Below are 12,908 nucleotides of genomic sequence, written 5' to 3' on the forward strand. Positions count from 1 at the left end.
ATCCCAGTTATACACACACCGTCTTGTACTCCATTAGTTCCATCTGCAGCCTGGCGATCTCCGTCCTAAGTGCGCTGATCTGCTGGCTGGCTTTGTCCTGGTTCACCACTACCTTGTTCTTGATGTTGCGTGCGCGGTTGGCGTACTTGAGTGTGTTGAGCGTCTCCATGAAGTCGCGGTCGGACGGGCTGATGCACGCGATCATCACTGTTTGGCTGAGACACGTAAGGATAGGGCTATAGTGTGTGATTATGGTGAAAAGCAAAGAGCAGTGTGTCTCCACTGACCTGTTTCCTCCCAAGGAGTCCTGCAGAAGTCGGGTCAGTTTGGAGTCTCTGTAAGGCACATGCGAGGACCGCTTGCTGCGGTCGCCCAAAGCGCTGATAACATTCCCCAGAGCCAGCTTTTAAGAACAGAAAATGAATGAATGAAATAATCAATCAATATACTTAACATAGTCTATTATGCTGGACAACACTATTGAAAAGCCTCATGTGAAGGTAGTTGTTTTTTGTTGAATAATTCATCTACTGAATATAGTAATTTATGTAAGATGGGTTCATGATTGTGTACATGTTAGATGCATTGCAACATTTAATGCTTCTCGTTACTTTTTTTGGTGGTGTTCAGAAGCATTTATCACAATGTGATTAAAAAGCGTGTTTTAATTAGTCTAAACGTTCTAAAAGGGAAAGGAAGAGTAAAACATACACACATATTTCAAATGGTGTCCATCAGATGTCAGTACAACACTATTCTCACTCACCAGTCCACAGTTGATGGATATGCCCTCTTTGGCTCGGTCTCCCGTGGCACCTGTCCTCTTGAGCCTCTCAGAGCCGGCCAGGTCCACAAAATGAAATTTAGCACTCAGCGTCTCGTACTCATCCATGTCTCCGTTGCCATTGGAGACTCGATTGTCACTGTCGTCGCCGTCTTCTTGCTACATGGACCAGGAAGGAAGACACAGCAAGTCTTACCATCAAATGAAGCAATGTCTTTACAATTGAAACAATTTACATTTAACTAATTATTTTACAGTTTGTATACATTTGTTTAAATACATTCATACATTTATTAGAAATGTACTCAAAAGCCATGTGCATTTTTTTACACAAATGGATTCATAATTTTAAAAAAAGTTAATTAATTTGTATTTTTAAATTGAAAATTGAAAAAATTATATAATGTCATGAAAAAGAATACATTTTGCGTATTGTGGTGTGTGGCTCACATTGTTGGGAGAGGCACAGACTCTGACTTGGCACAGGTGGATGGTGAATATGGCGTGTGAGCGAGAGCTCTGGACGTTCATCTGCGTGCTGGCGGTGGTTCGAGACAGAGCGCCCAGCTTCAGGCACTGCATCATCTGAATTACCGGTGACAAATATTAGTGACGTCATTGAACTGGAAATTGTCCTACTCAAATGTCGTACCTCGGCCTCGGAGGACACAGTGCGTGTGGTCACACCCACAGTGTAGATCCCCCCATTGGCATCCTCATGGATCTTAATGTGAGATTTCTGCTTCCCGTCCCGCACAGAGTCAAACAGATCCAGAACTTCTTCATTGTAAAGCTGAGCCAAGACACATAACACAATGCAAAAATGTCAATAGGTCGATAGACATGTTTGTCATAATTGGGCGCATGAAAAGTATTAAGGACCCATGCCCTATATTGAACAGGAAATCCGTCATTTGGGTTTGAAGCAGCCATTTTTGGGCAAATTGCGGAAATGTTTTCACCTAAAATGACTTCCCGTATCACGAGCAGATGGGTGACACTAAATTGTACTAATTTTATGCAGATGCCATCTTGTAGAGTAGCACTTGTAATTTAGAGGAAAGCGTCAAAGTTTGATCATTTGGGTGAGGACAAGAAAAAAAAAAACACCAATTTTACTGACACTAAATTAGGTGGACATAATCATCATGGCAGACCTCCAAAAACGTCTCAAGGACCCAAGTATAAAATGGAACTAAGTGGTTTGAATTCCAACTAGAAATTTGATCAAATGAGCCCCAATTACAAGCAGGTAATCCAGAGAAATAATCATGGAAACAAGAGTTAGGAGTTCAGAACATTCAACGATGCTGAAAATAATACATATGAATTTATCACAAATGTTCATCGTTGGCGATTGATGACACCCAATTAAATTGAATGAATACAACCCTTATTTACATAAATGCAAATTATTCAACAGAAATGTTGGGTTTTAACTGGTATTGCTTTGTGTGTCGGTTTCTATTAAATGTTAGTGAGAATTAACATATTTGTGACTAAAAATAAATAGAAAAGCATTCAAGTAAATACATTAACATGAAAAAAATGTCATATTATTCCATTTTAATAATGAATTACTTTAAAATATTTAATAATTCATTATAGGTTTTTTGTGAACCTAGCTTCCGTACTACCCCCCGAAAAAAATTTTTATTTTAGTTTCTGTGTTGTTCCGTAAAAGAAAATGCAACAAGATGACGCAAATACCCTTACTAATATAAGACTCGCTATTTGTTGCCATCTTGAGGGATCGATAGGCAAAAACAACATTAAATTAAAAAAGAAATAATTAAATGATTTCATAGAACCATTGCAAACCCATATGAAACTCTCTTTTGTTGTTTGGAAAAAAAACACAAATAAAATATAGAGAACATTTAATTACTTTTTATGGGACCATGACTTACTTTTCACGTCACATGACTTCCGTATTTTATCTAATCAAACATCAAAGCCTTGGTGTTGGTAAAGATACAATACTATTGATTCTGCTGCGCAGTCTGATTTGTGGTCATCCATATTTTATCACATCTCGGGTTGCGGCTCGCCTTTTTCGGTATGCGAGCGCTGTCAAAGTGTGACGGAACCGCACAAGTGCCTCCCAATGTGGCCCCTTGTTAACTCCTCCATCGCCACCTCCTAAACTCCCTCCTCCGCCCCCCTGCTGAGAATGACAGCTGCCGTCGGGCTGGTTACCTCCAGGAACTGAGCGTTGATCTTAAACTCTGGCGTGGGGCGTCCCTGTTCCTGCGCGGCCTGCCGGCGCTGCTCGATGCCACGGAAGAGGTGATGGACGGCGCGGGGGATGATGCCCAGTTCGTCGTCTGCGATGTTGACGTCAAAGCCCGTCCCCATTGTGTACGTCTTCCCGGAACCAGTCTGCGCATGCCGGGAGGCAAAACCAAATCAACACGACGCAAAGTTAGAGCCGGAATAGTCAAGACAGTGCGTGATATGCTGCTACAACGTGTGTAATTTCCCATCTTTAATTGTTGTCACATTCATCAGTGTGAAAGGGTATTCCGCAATTCGGCGACAGGGGAATAAAGCTTAACAGCTGACACTCACTTCTCCTGCGCTGTTGTATTTAATGCAATGTTCCTATCCAAAAACTGTATATTGTACACTTTAAAAAAGGTAGTAAACGTGGTGTAGTAGAGCAGAACTGTGCATGAGGGTATTCTGCAATAAGGAGACTGGTGCGGGAGGAAGTTTAAAACCCAACACACAATTCTCCCAACCTGTTGTGTTGAAAGCTGTACAACAACTATTTGCTATTTACGGGATACTGTGAAAAAGGAACAGGAAATGAAGGATTTGTGCGGGATCTTTGCGCGAAAGAAGTTACGGCATCATTAATTGAAGTCATCAATCTGTGACTGGCCTGTCCGTAGGCGAAGACGGTGGCGTTGTATCCCTCGAAGCAGCCCTCGATCAGCTTCTCTGTGCAGGTTTGGTAGATGTCGTCCTGCTGTGAGTCCATGTCGAACATGTAGTCGTACGTGAAGGATTTGTCTTTGCCCAGGATGACTTGAGGCTCGCCGGTCATCACGTAGGTGCAAATGTGGCATCCTTCGATCTTCTCCCGTGCCAGTTGAGGACGGATCCTGAGTGGGAAAAAAAAATACATAAATAAAAAAATCATATCCATCAATTTGTAATTGTATTTCTCTTGTCCTCTATTTAGCTGGATCTCTGTGTGAAAGGTTTGAAGCTTCTGTGTGAAAGAGGACACAATGGTGGCTTATGACACAAGCGCTTGATTCTGTGTATAAGACATGGGACAATGAATGCCAAATTTACTGTTACATGTCAGGACCACTTTTGTGTGAAAGACTTGAAGTCTGTGAATGAAATACACAGTGGCTGCGATAGCTTGCCATTGTTGGGTTCTGTGTAAAAGGTACAGGCCTATAATACCGAACTACTATTACGTCTCTTGAATTTGTTGGGAGGAACTACTGTTTCATCATTGCAAGGTTCATTGAAGAAAATGTCAAAGGTGCATTTTGGATCAACTGTTTTAATTTCTCTGTTTTAAACTCACTTTAATAGCCCCCCACCAATCATCAATGGGAGTGTTCAATTTGAAAGAGGCACCTGCCCTGACCTGCAAGTCCTCAACAGGGTTGAAAGGCACCTGGCATCATTTCGCATCAAGTGTGGATAACGGCCTCATTGTGCCTCCAAAACAATGTCTGGGGGTCCAGCACAGTGCGGCCATTGTGCATCCATAAGTGTGACACTGGACCCTGGCACCGAGCGCACCAACACCGTGGGACACCTCCAAGCTGTTTTGGAGTTGTTTGCAGTGACAGTATGTAACATTTGTAATCCGCTGCTGTGAGAACAGAAGGCTCTTTGTTTCAAGAGACTGAACTATGTAATCCAGTCAAGAATCTGAACATTTATGTGACGTCTGTTGGCTAGTTCAAGACCATTTGTGAGGCAAGACCCCTGTAAATGGGCATTGTCCCTGAAAAAAATAATATGTTGTGTCAATTGGAGTAACTGGTGGTATATAGTGATATGTTTCAACACTCTAGGGGGTGCTAAACAACACCTAAAAGCGTCACCGATAGACACACATGAAGAAAAAAACAGTTGCAGTCTATTTTTGGGGATACGGAGTCAGGGGGGTGAGTTAAGGTTGCAGGCCAGGAGAGGTTGAGGGTTGAAGTTCACCAGAGTGCTTGTACTGAGACATGTCTGGTTCTCATCAGCCACTGAGTGATTTGACAGAAGATTCACAAAGAGGACACTTTCTAAAGTGACAACACACCGCACATCCAGCAAGTGATTAACAGCGCTCGCTTGTTAGGTGCACATTAGTTCCCGGTGTTACCTTTCTGTATCAGGCTTGAGTCAGACTTTAGTCACAGAAATGAAGAGGCGTCAGGTTACTTAGTCGTGGGATTCCCTTTTATTAATTTCTATATTCTCTCCTTCCCACGCTAACCTCTCTCTTCTTTTCACTTGCCACACTAGTGTACGTCATATGTCACATAGCTATTTGGTTTGGGGCACACCAAAGCTCATTTCTTCACTTCTTTGTAAGCACCAAAGAGGTGAACTCTGGTGGAAACAAATAAAGTGAATCCCTAGTGTGCATCAGGATCGAATTATTTTGATGCGCAGCACACCAGGTCAGGTTCACTTGTTTGGTGCACACTAGAGTTGAACAACAAGTGTAGCTCTGTAAATACCGCAGGTTGCTTTGCGTGGTAAGCATCAGGTGTGACTTGTTTGATGCACCCATGGTACACCACAGGGTACATACACCTGTGTATACCAAAAAGGTGAACTTTTGTGCATTCCTAACAGATTAACCATGGAACAAACCTAACCGGCAACCTGTGGGGCACACCAAACAAGAAAACGCTGGTGCATGCCAAATGAGAAAACTTAAGTAGACTAAACTTCAGTGCGCACCAAACAAATTTACTCTTTCCTGTGGACTAAACAAGCAAACCCGAACATCAGTACGCACTAGAAATGTTTAAAGGAGTTCTCCAGGTCATGCCACACCCAAAGCATTCTAGTACAGTGTGGGTGCGTGACACAAAGGATGGTGTTGCCATGGTGACCGTCAACAGATGAATTAAAATCCTAATCCCGTGCAGAGAGGATATCAAAGTGGTTTGGTCCACTGGAATACAGAGAAGAGAAAGGGGGGAAGGGGGACTATTTTAAAAATAAAAATAAAAATAAACTAATTAAAAAAAGGAACCAAGCTCAGCGTCCAGCCAAGCTCCAACCGCGACCTAAAAGTGGACATCGCACCACAAATAGGACTAGGATGTAACTCCAGTGGGGCTCACAAATAGGACGCAGATGCTCTCAAATAGATTCACACGCCTCATCATCATCATATTTATATCAATGAGGTCTGCATTTCCTCTCTAAACTAATGTGCACTCGGGCTGGACAATATGGCCAAAAATTCATATCACAGTATAAACTGAATCAGTTAACAGTAACAGTATACAGTAGATCATGAATGAGGTATATAGTCCCAAGGCATTGATTCTGATTTAAAAAATATTTTTTTTTTATTTATTTTATTTTGAGAACATTTATTATTTATTTTGAATTTTAGTATACTGTATGATTTAAGAAAAAAATTAAAGAACAGGAGAATACATGTAAATTAGAAAGCGTTTTTAATTAAAACTGTGGGGGGTGCGGCACATGCACACATATCACCTCTGCCTCAATTTAAACTGGGAAAAATAAGACGTTTTCTGATTTTGAAGGATATTCACCTTATGCTAATTGAAATAGGTGAAATAGTTTTTTTCTTTTTTTAAGCGAAATTGCTCTAGGACTGTGAACACGGTGGTCTTTCCTCCCTCAATCTACAACGCCATCAGATTGAACTTTGACCTGCAGGAAGCAGACAAAACCATTATCAGCGCACCACGCGGGGACTTTTGACCCACCTTGTTTGTTTGAACGCCACTTTTTCCAAAAACAACTGACGGGAGGGGATCAGGGATCAGAGGAAATTCCCCGTCTGTGAGTCCAATACATTATTAGCAGAGGAAGTGTCAAAGTACTTTAAACTTCATTTTTCACACTGCTATATTTAAAAAATACATATTTAAAAAAAAATCTGTCCCAATAATCAACTTTTGTGTTTTTTAATAAAACAATTGTGGGATATGATGGAATAATCAACTATTTTCTTTGAATAAATAACAAATAAAATACAATTAAAAAAAAAATCATTTATACGTATATAAATAAAATATAAAGATTATATTTGTGAAAGCAGAAAAAAATATATATTTGTGTATGCGTGTGTGATATCTCATAATATTCAACTTTTTGTGTTTTTCTGTTTTATTATTTTTGTAATTTAATCGGGTTATGATATGCTAAAATTTTAACTAATATTTTTGAAATAAATTTAAAGAAAAAAAAGTATACATCTCACCATTACGTTATCAGCGATAAAGTAAATGTTCAACTTAAGTACTTTAATTTAAAAATAGCTGGTTTATTCAGCTTTCTCGTTTCATTACCACTTCATTATTAACTATTTAATTTTACTTAAACTTAAAAAAAAAATTTTTTAACAGTAATTCAATTGATTTTAAGCAATGTCTGATTAAAGTTCATAAAGGTCTTTGAGACCAAAGGTTGATGGGATGAGCGTTCAAACCATTAGAGATTTTTGGAGTAGTTCTGTCTAGGATGAATCCAATTGATTTTAAGAAACATCTGACCCAAGTGGATAAGAACTACTAGTTTTTTTTTCCCAGTCAGTCACCCTCGCAGGGGGCGGCGCCAATTACAAACATGGCGAGCTAGCGGCGGAGCTACTGAGGGAATGCTTTGGTTCAGTGGACATGAACAAAGAGGAGGCTTCACGGGGGCTTTGGGCACCGCCAAGACTGCTGTATTTGCACTACTGCTCCTCTTGAGCCCAAGTCTTCAACCTCATCAGAATACTTTGTATTTTTTGTTTGGATTAAACTAAATTGACATAAATGTGACTATTAACAGCTGGCTAACATTAGCTCAGAAATTGTGTAGGAATCCTGATGCAAGATTTTAATTGAGAAGCATAACGCTGGTTAAAGATTAGATGCAAATGTATTGGACAAAAAAAGACAGTTGGGCAGTGATTTTTTTTTTGTGTGCCACGGGAGATGGCCTGCATAAGACACTTTGACAATCAGTAATACTCCATTGTCAGTTTATTGGATCATCTTTTCAGTAGAAATGGCAAAACTTTAGCTACTTGGGACCCCCCTCCCAAAACAGTATTTTTGGTGTGTGTGTGTGTGTGTACTTTTTAATGCCTAATCAATCACTATTACCGTAGCCAAAATCTATCAGCTGTTGTTCCTCGTCAGCTGACTTCAGGTTTGCTTAACTTCCTTATCCATTAGCCTGCGGCTCACAATGTTGGATCCACTTATACGAGTAGCAGCATGCCTTCCACTCATTACACTGAGCTGACTAAAGCCTCCAGGTCTTTAAGGATCTATTTAATGTCATTATGATGCCCTGCCCAGCAGCATGAACAGCAACAAGCCCTGGCAAGACATTGATGTGAACTTTGTGGACAAAGATTTAGACGCAGCTCTCTTAATGAATTCATCCATCCATCAGAGGTTGGACTACAGAGACTTATTGTTTTAATTCATATTTCATATATCTATATCTAGCGAGAGAGAAAGCGAGAGGGAATGCAAGAGAGAGAGAGAGAGAGTGAGAGAGAATAGAAAATGTGTCAGTGCATCAAAGTGGACAGATTGTGTCCAGTGTTTATTTCTGAGGCATGAAGGGGTGTGCGCGTGTGTGTGTGTGTCAGAGTGCATTCGTGTGCGCATGCGTGAATGAATATATATGTGTGTCGTCAAGCAATGGAAAGAGTGTTGCAGTCACCACGGAAACCATCCTTTTTTCTTAATCCCCGCTTATCTCAACAGAGGCGGTCTGTTCTTTTAGCTGTAGCTAGCTAGTATGGCTAGTGCTGCGGTGTCTGCAATCGGTATTCTTTACCACAGCGCCAAGACGCAGTTATAATGTTTTGAAGGCCTACGCCGATGGGCGGGGCACAACATACTGGAAGGCAGATAGACTTTCTTTTCACATGTTTATTATTCTAAACATGTTTAATATAAAATGTAAAAACATTAGCCTGTGTTCATGTTAATGACGAATACAAAGTCGATTGGCATACTGGATACACCACAACCACGCCGTTGACATTTAAGTTATCTGAGTGTTAAAAAAAAGTTCATTTATTAAAACTAAAAACTCAATCTTAACTTTTTGTGCACCTAACATTACAACTTTCTTAATTCCCAAATAAATGTTAAAATAAGCCTTCATCTCACTTTACATTCCCTTCAAGCACTATCGAATGTTAGCCTTCGCATGACCTGACTTGACACTCTTTTGTTTCTAATTGCAAGTTGACAATAGGGTTCAGCATCTCTGCTTGACTATATTTAAGCTCCATGAATTTAAAAAAAAAGGGCAAGAAAATGTGACAATGAATGAGGAGGAGAAGCAGCCCACACGTTCTCTCCTAATTGCATCCTTGTTGGGGGAAAAAAAGAACATAAGTGAAACAACTGCAAAATTCAAGTGTTCCTCCAATGGCAGGGAAAAAAAGAACAAAGTGCTACTTTACTGCTCTTTTTACACCTTGATAATAATGTCATGTCTTCAGAAAACATTTTGAAAAGCATGCAGCATTGTATGCACCGTTGATAAGCAGACACATGGTAACAAAAAACAAAGGCTAACAAAGAGGGCCCCCATATACTTCCATCTCAGCGTGTGACTGTTGCCAAGCAGACTTAGCTCAAAAAGACAGCAAGAAAACAAGCCAAGGCGGCAAAGTGGAGACTGTGATGGTTGGATGGATAAATAGAACAACAGGTAGATTGACAGAACAATAGACAGAATGAACACCAGAATGCATTTGAAATGTAATGAAGACATGTCTTCACAGCAGACTTTCATCTTTATTTTTAGGTTATTTACCTACCGTACATCCAAATCAGTTGCATCAGTTTGTGTGTCTCGGACTCTCTAAGGGACTAAGCGTGATGTGACAAATTAATCATCAGAAATTATTTCATAACTCAACTATGGTTGCAAGCAAGTTCATTTCATTTCGAATCAATTTTACTGCGTTTACAGCCAAAAAGATGAGACTTGTGTTGACATCCCAATATTTATGAACCTGATTGTATATGGAACAACAGATAGAACACAATGCATAGACTACGAATTACTAGAAGTGAGAATTCTACAAAGTTTTGCGGGTTCGTCATTTGACATTTTTCGTGACGAACTCAAGTGTAATTGTCAGTCAGTGGGCCAGTTAAGTTCATTGACAGTCTGTCCCTCAAAGAAACATCACAAAAGCAGGCGCCCGCCAGCGACAGATGCATATAGTGATAATTACACTGATGAAAACCAATTTCCATCATTCATCAGGCCATTATTTTTAAAAGCTGTCCCATCATTTGTCAACTGTCAGCAAAATTGGCATTTGTCAGTGACGGACTGACGCGCCGATTTGTCAAACAGACGGAATGACCACCTGTGTGAATTACAGTGTATTATTGTTAATACTTTTCTGTTGTATGTTGAGTAAAGCGCTTTGTTACAGCTGCAGCTGTTGTGAAAGCGTTACATAAAGATGCATTGTATTGTATAGCTAGGTAGAGAAAGAGTCAGAGCGAAAGAATGACAGATAAGAATGATGGAGCAATAGAATAAAAAATAGATAGGATGATAGAAAAACAAAGTGATGATAGAATATCAGATAGAAAGGCAGAAGACAGAACAATAGATAGAACGATAGCTCGATAGAACGACAACAAAAGGACAGCACGGTAGTGACAAAAAGAACGAACAAAACGTAGTGTGATAAAAAGATAGATAGAAAGTGACAAAATGATAGAATTATACAAAGTGCCAAAAAGACATAACAACAGTGAAAATAGGATGGATTGATGGATGGATGGATGGATGGATGATAAACAGACGTGGGCATTTTACTTAATTTTGCTGGTCCGACATTCGTCAGTCCATAATTTTTCAAGGTGAACGGAATTGTCATCGTCAATTGGTCAGTGCGTCAATTAAATCCATCAATTAATCTGTCAGCCCGTGCACCCCCCCAAAAAAAGTCAGCAAAACTGCCGTCCGTGGTTAGTGATGATTACTCTGATGGACGAAAATCCACTTGTGTCAGTGATTAGTAAGCCATTTCTAAAAAGTGTCCCGTTACTCATTAGCCGAACGGGTGTCCGTCAATAACGGACTGACGGACGGCCCGTCAGTCGTATGTAATGCCCACCTCTGTAGATTAATGACAATAAAATAGTGACAAAAGATAAAACAATAAAAAGCAGCGATAAAAATGAAGACAAATAGTGACAAAAAGACAGAATTAGATAGATAGATATAAGATAGATAGATAGAAAGAACAACGTCATGATGACGATGTCACAAGAGGTGCGCGACACTATTACGTCACAGTCTTCAATCGGTGATTTGACGAGCCTATGAACGCACCTAGCTGGCTAGCTAACTCCCGAACCCCCAAATTCGGTGCGTTCAAAGACACCGGGACGTCACTACACAAAGAGTCAGGTAGCTTCACCCGCGACCGTTACACCACCACCCTCTCGTTCCCCGAGCACCTGCACCCCCGGCCACATCACAGGATGACCGGCTGCAGCTGTAACTATACAGGCCCACACGGGAGAGCCGTTAGGCCGGGTTCCAAGCCGGTTGGTGACTCGGCGTTACCGCGCAGCTGCTATGTAGGGCGAGCTAGCTTGACAGGTGTCACATACATGTACATAGAACCGGGCTCACCTCAACGCCACACGAACCGAACTTTCATCTTGGCCGGACGTCATGGTTCCTCACGTAATCCTCTCGAATTTGGAAAGGGGGAAAAGTCACCGCCAGTCGGACGCCGCCATGTCGGAAAGAACGCCAAAAATAAGACGGTTTTTTTTCTACCTGCACCAAGGCAGCGGATGCATCCACGCGCGTGCGCAAGCCACAGCCAGCAGCAGTACCAGGCTACCAGCACCAGCACAGCCAGCGAGAGCGCGCACGCAGACAAACGTGTGGTGTGCACGCAAACACGCGCACGCACGCTCAGTGTGGAAGAGCGCCGGTGTCGTGCCAAAGTACTTACCCCCGAAAAAAATCTGTATCCCCTCTCGCGGGAGCGCGCACGCATTGACTGAAGTCGGCGCGATGTTACTACGTTTGTTTTTATTGAAAGGCACGAAGAATGTATGATTTTGTGTTTTTGATTTGCTGTAATTTAAACTAGGTTTTCCATAAAAGTGGTAGTCTTCGTCGAAGTGGTTTTCAGCGCACCAAGTACTTTGGCACCACACCGGCGGGCGGGGAGGTAACCGCAATGCGTCACAAAGCCGCGCCCCCTCTCGTGTAATTTATTTAACCAGGTTGTTTAAAACCTCAAAGATCTACTATATTTCTTGAAATAAAAATACATGAACGTAATTACGAAATCAAACGTCTATTTCATTATGTACACGATAAATGCAAAGCACGTCATTCCAGGAGGTGTGTGATCAACACCGCTTATCCTCTGTCGAGGTTCGAGGTAGCCTATCCCAGCAGACTTCGGGCGAAAGGCCGACTACACTCTGAACTGGTCGCCAGACAGTCACAGGGCACACACAATCCAATCAAGTGTACCACTACACCCCCGCCAGCTGTTTTTAATATTCTTGAAGGTTTGTATTTGTGTTTACGCGTGCGTTTTTGCTTCTTTGACGTGCACATTGTCCTGACAAGATGACCTTCCCTGCGGTTGCTTGGTGCTGTCAGAGGCATGTACAAGCACGCACGAAGTCTGGTACAGTGCAGGAGTTTGGTGTTTCTACGGTTTCTATTCAGTAAAAGGGACAAATTGGAACTTTGGCGACATCTTGTGGCTACAACGCGTGACGCCGATTCAAAGAAATTGAAAAATACCCAGAGTATGGTAAAACGTCGATTATACATGGCAGGGTAACCCCCCCACTAACAAATAAAACATTAAAAACAGCGACGAAAAAATTCACACAACATAGGAGGTTACATTATTTTATTT

The 12,908-nt window shown here is 41.2% G+C and overlaps 1 protein-coding gene across 9 annotated transcripts in view; it reads right to left on the minus strand.

The window, feature by feature from the left end:
* The window catches only part of kif21a (kinesin family member 21A), a 33,000-nt gene extending 21,056 nt beyond the window's left edge, over window positions 1–11,944 (minus strand). For 2 of the 9 annotated variants that reach the window (XM_088298074.1, XM_088298077.1), the window contains exons 1-8: window positions 11,648–11,942; window positions 3,672–3,894; window positions 2,984–3,166; window positions 1,437–1,577; window positions 1,235–1,369; window positions 767–943; window positions 288–403; window positions 20–215 (exon numbers count right to left, since the gene is read on the minus strand). In XM_088298074.1, coding sequence (XP_088154200.1) covers window positions 20–215; window positions 288–403; window positions 767–943; window positions 1,235–1,369; window positions 1,437–1,577; window positions 2,984–3,166; window positions 3,672–3,894; window positions 11,648–11,691 — 1,215 coding nt within the window. In that variant the 5' untranslated portion in view covers window positions 11,692–11,942. Of the gene's footprint in view, window positions 1–19; window positions 216–287; window positions 404–766; window positions 944–1,234; window positions 1,370–1,436; window positions 1,578–2,983; window positions 3,167–3,671; window positions 3,895–11,647 lie in introns of all 9 variants that reach the window. The other 7 variants (XM_088298078.1, XM_088298076.1, XM_088298072.1 and 4 more) reach the window with 6 other exon arrangements.
* Between the last annotated feature and the right edge of the window lie 964 nt (window positions 11,945–12,908).

This window comes from Idiotropiscis lumnitzeri, chromosome 6 (genome assembly GCF_059441095.1).
Source record: "Idiotropiscis lumnitzeri isolate Australia: NSW breed Sydney's pygmy pipehorse chromosome 6, RoL_Ilum_1.0, whole genome shotgun sequence".
NCBI lineage: Eukaryota > Metazoa > Chordata > Actinopteri > Syngnathiformes > Syngnathidae > Idiotropiscis > Idiotropiscis lumnitzeri.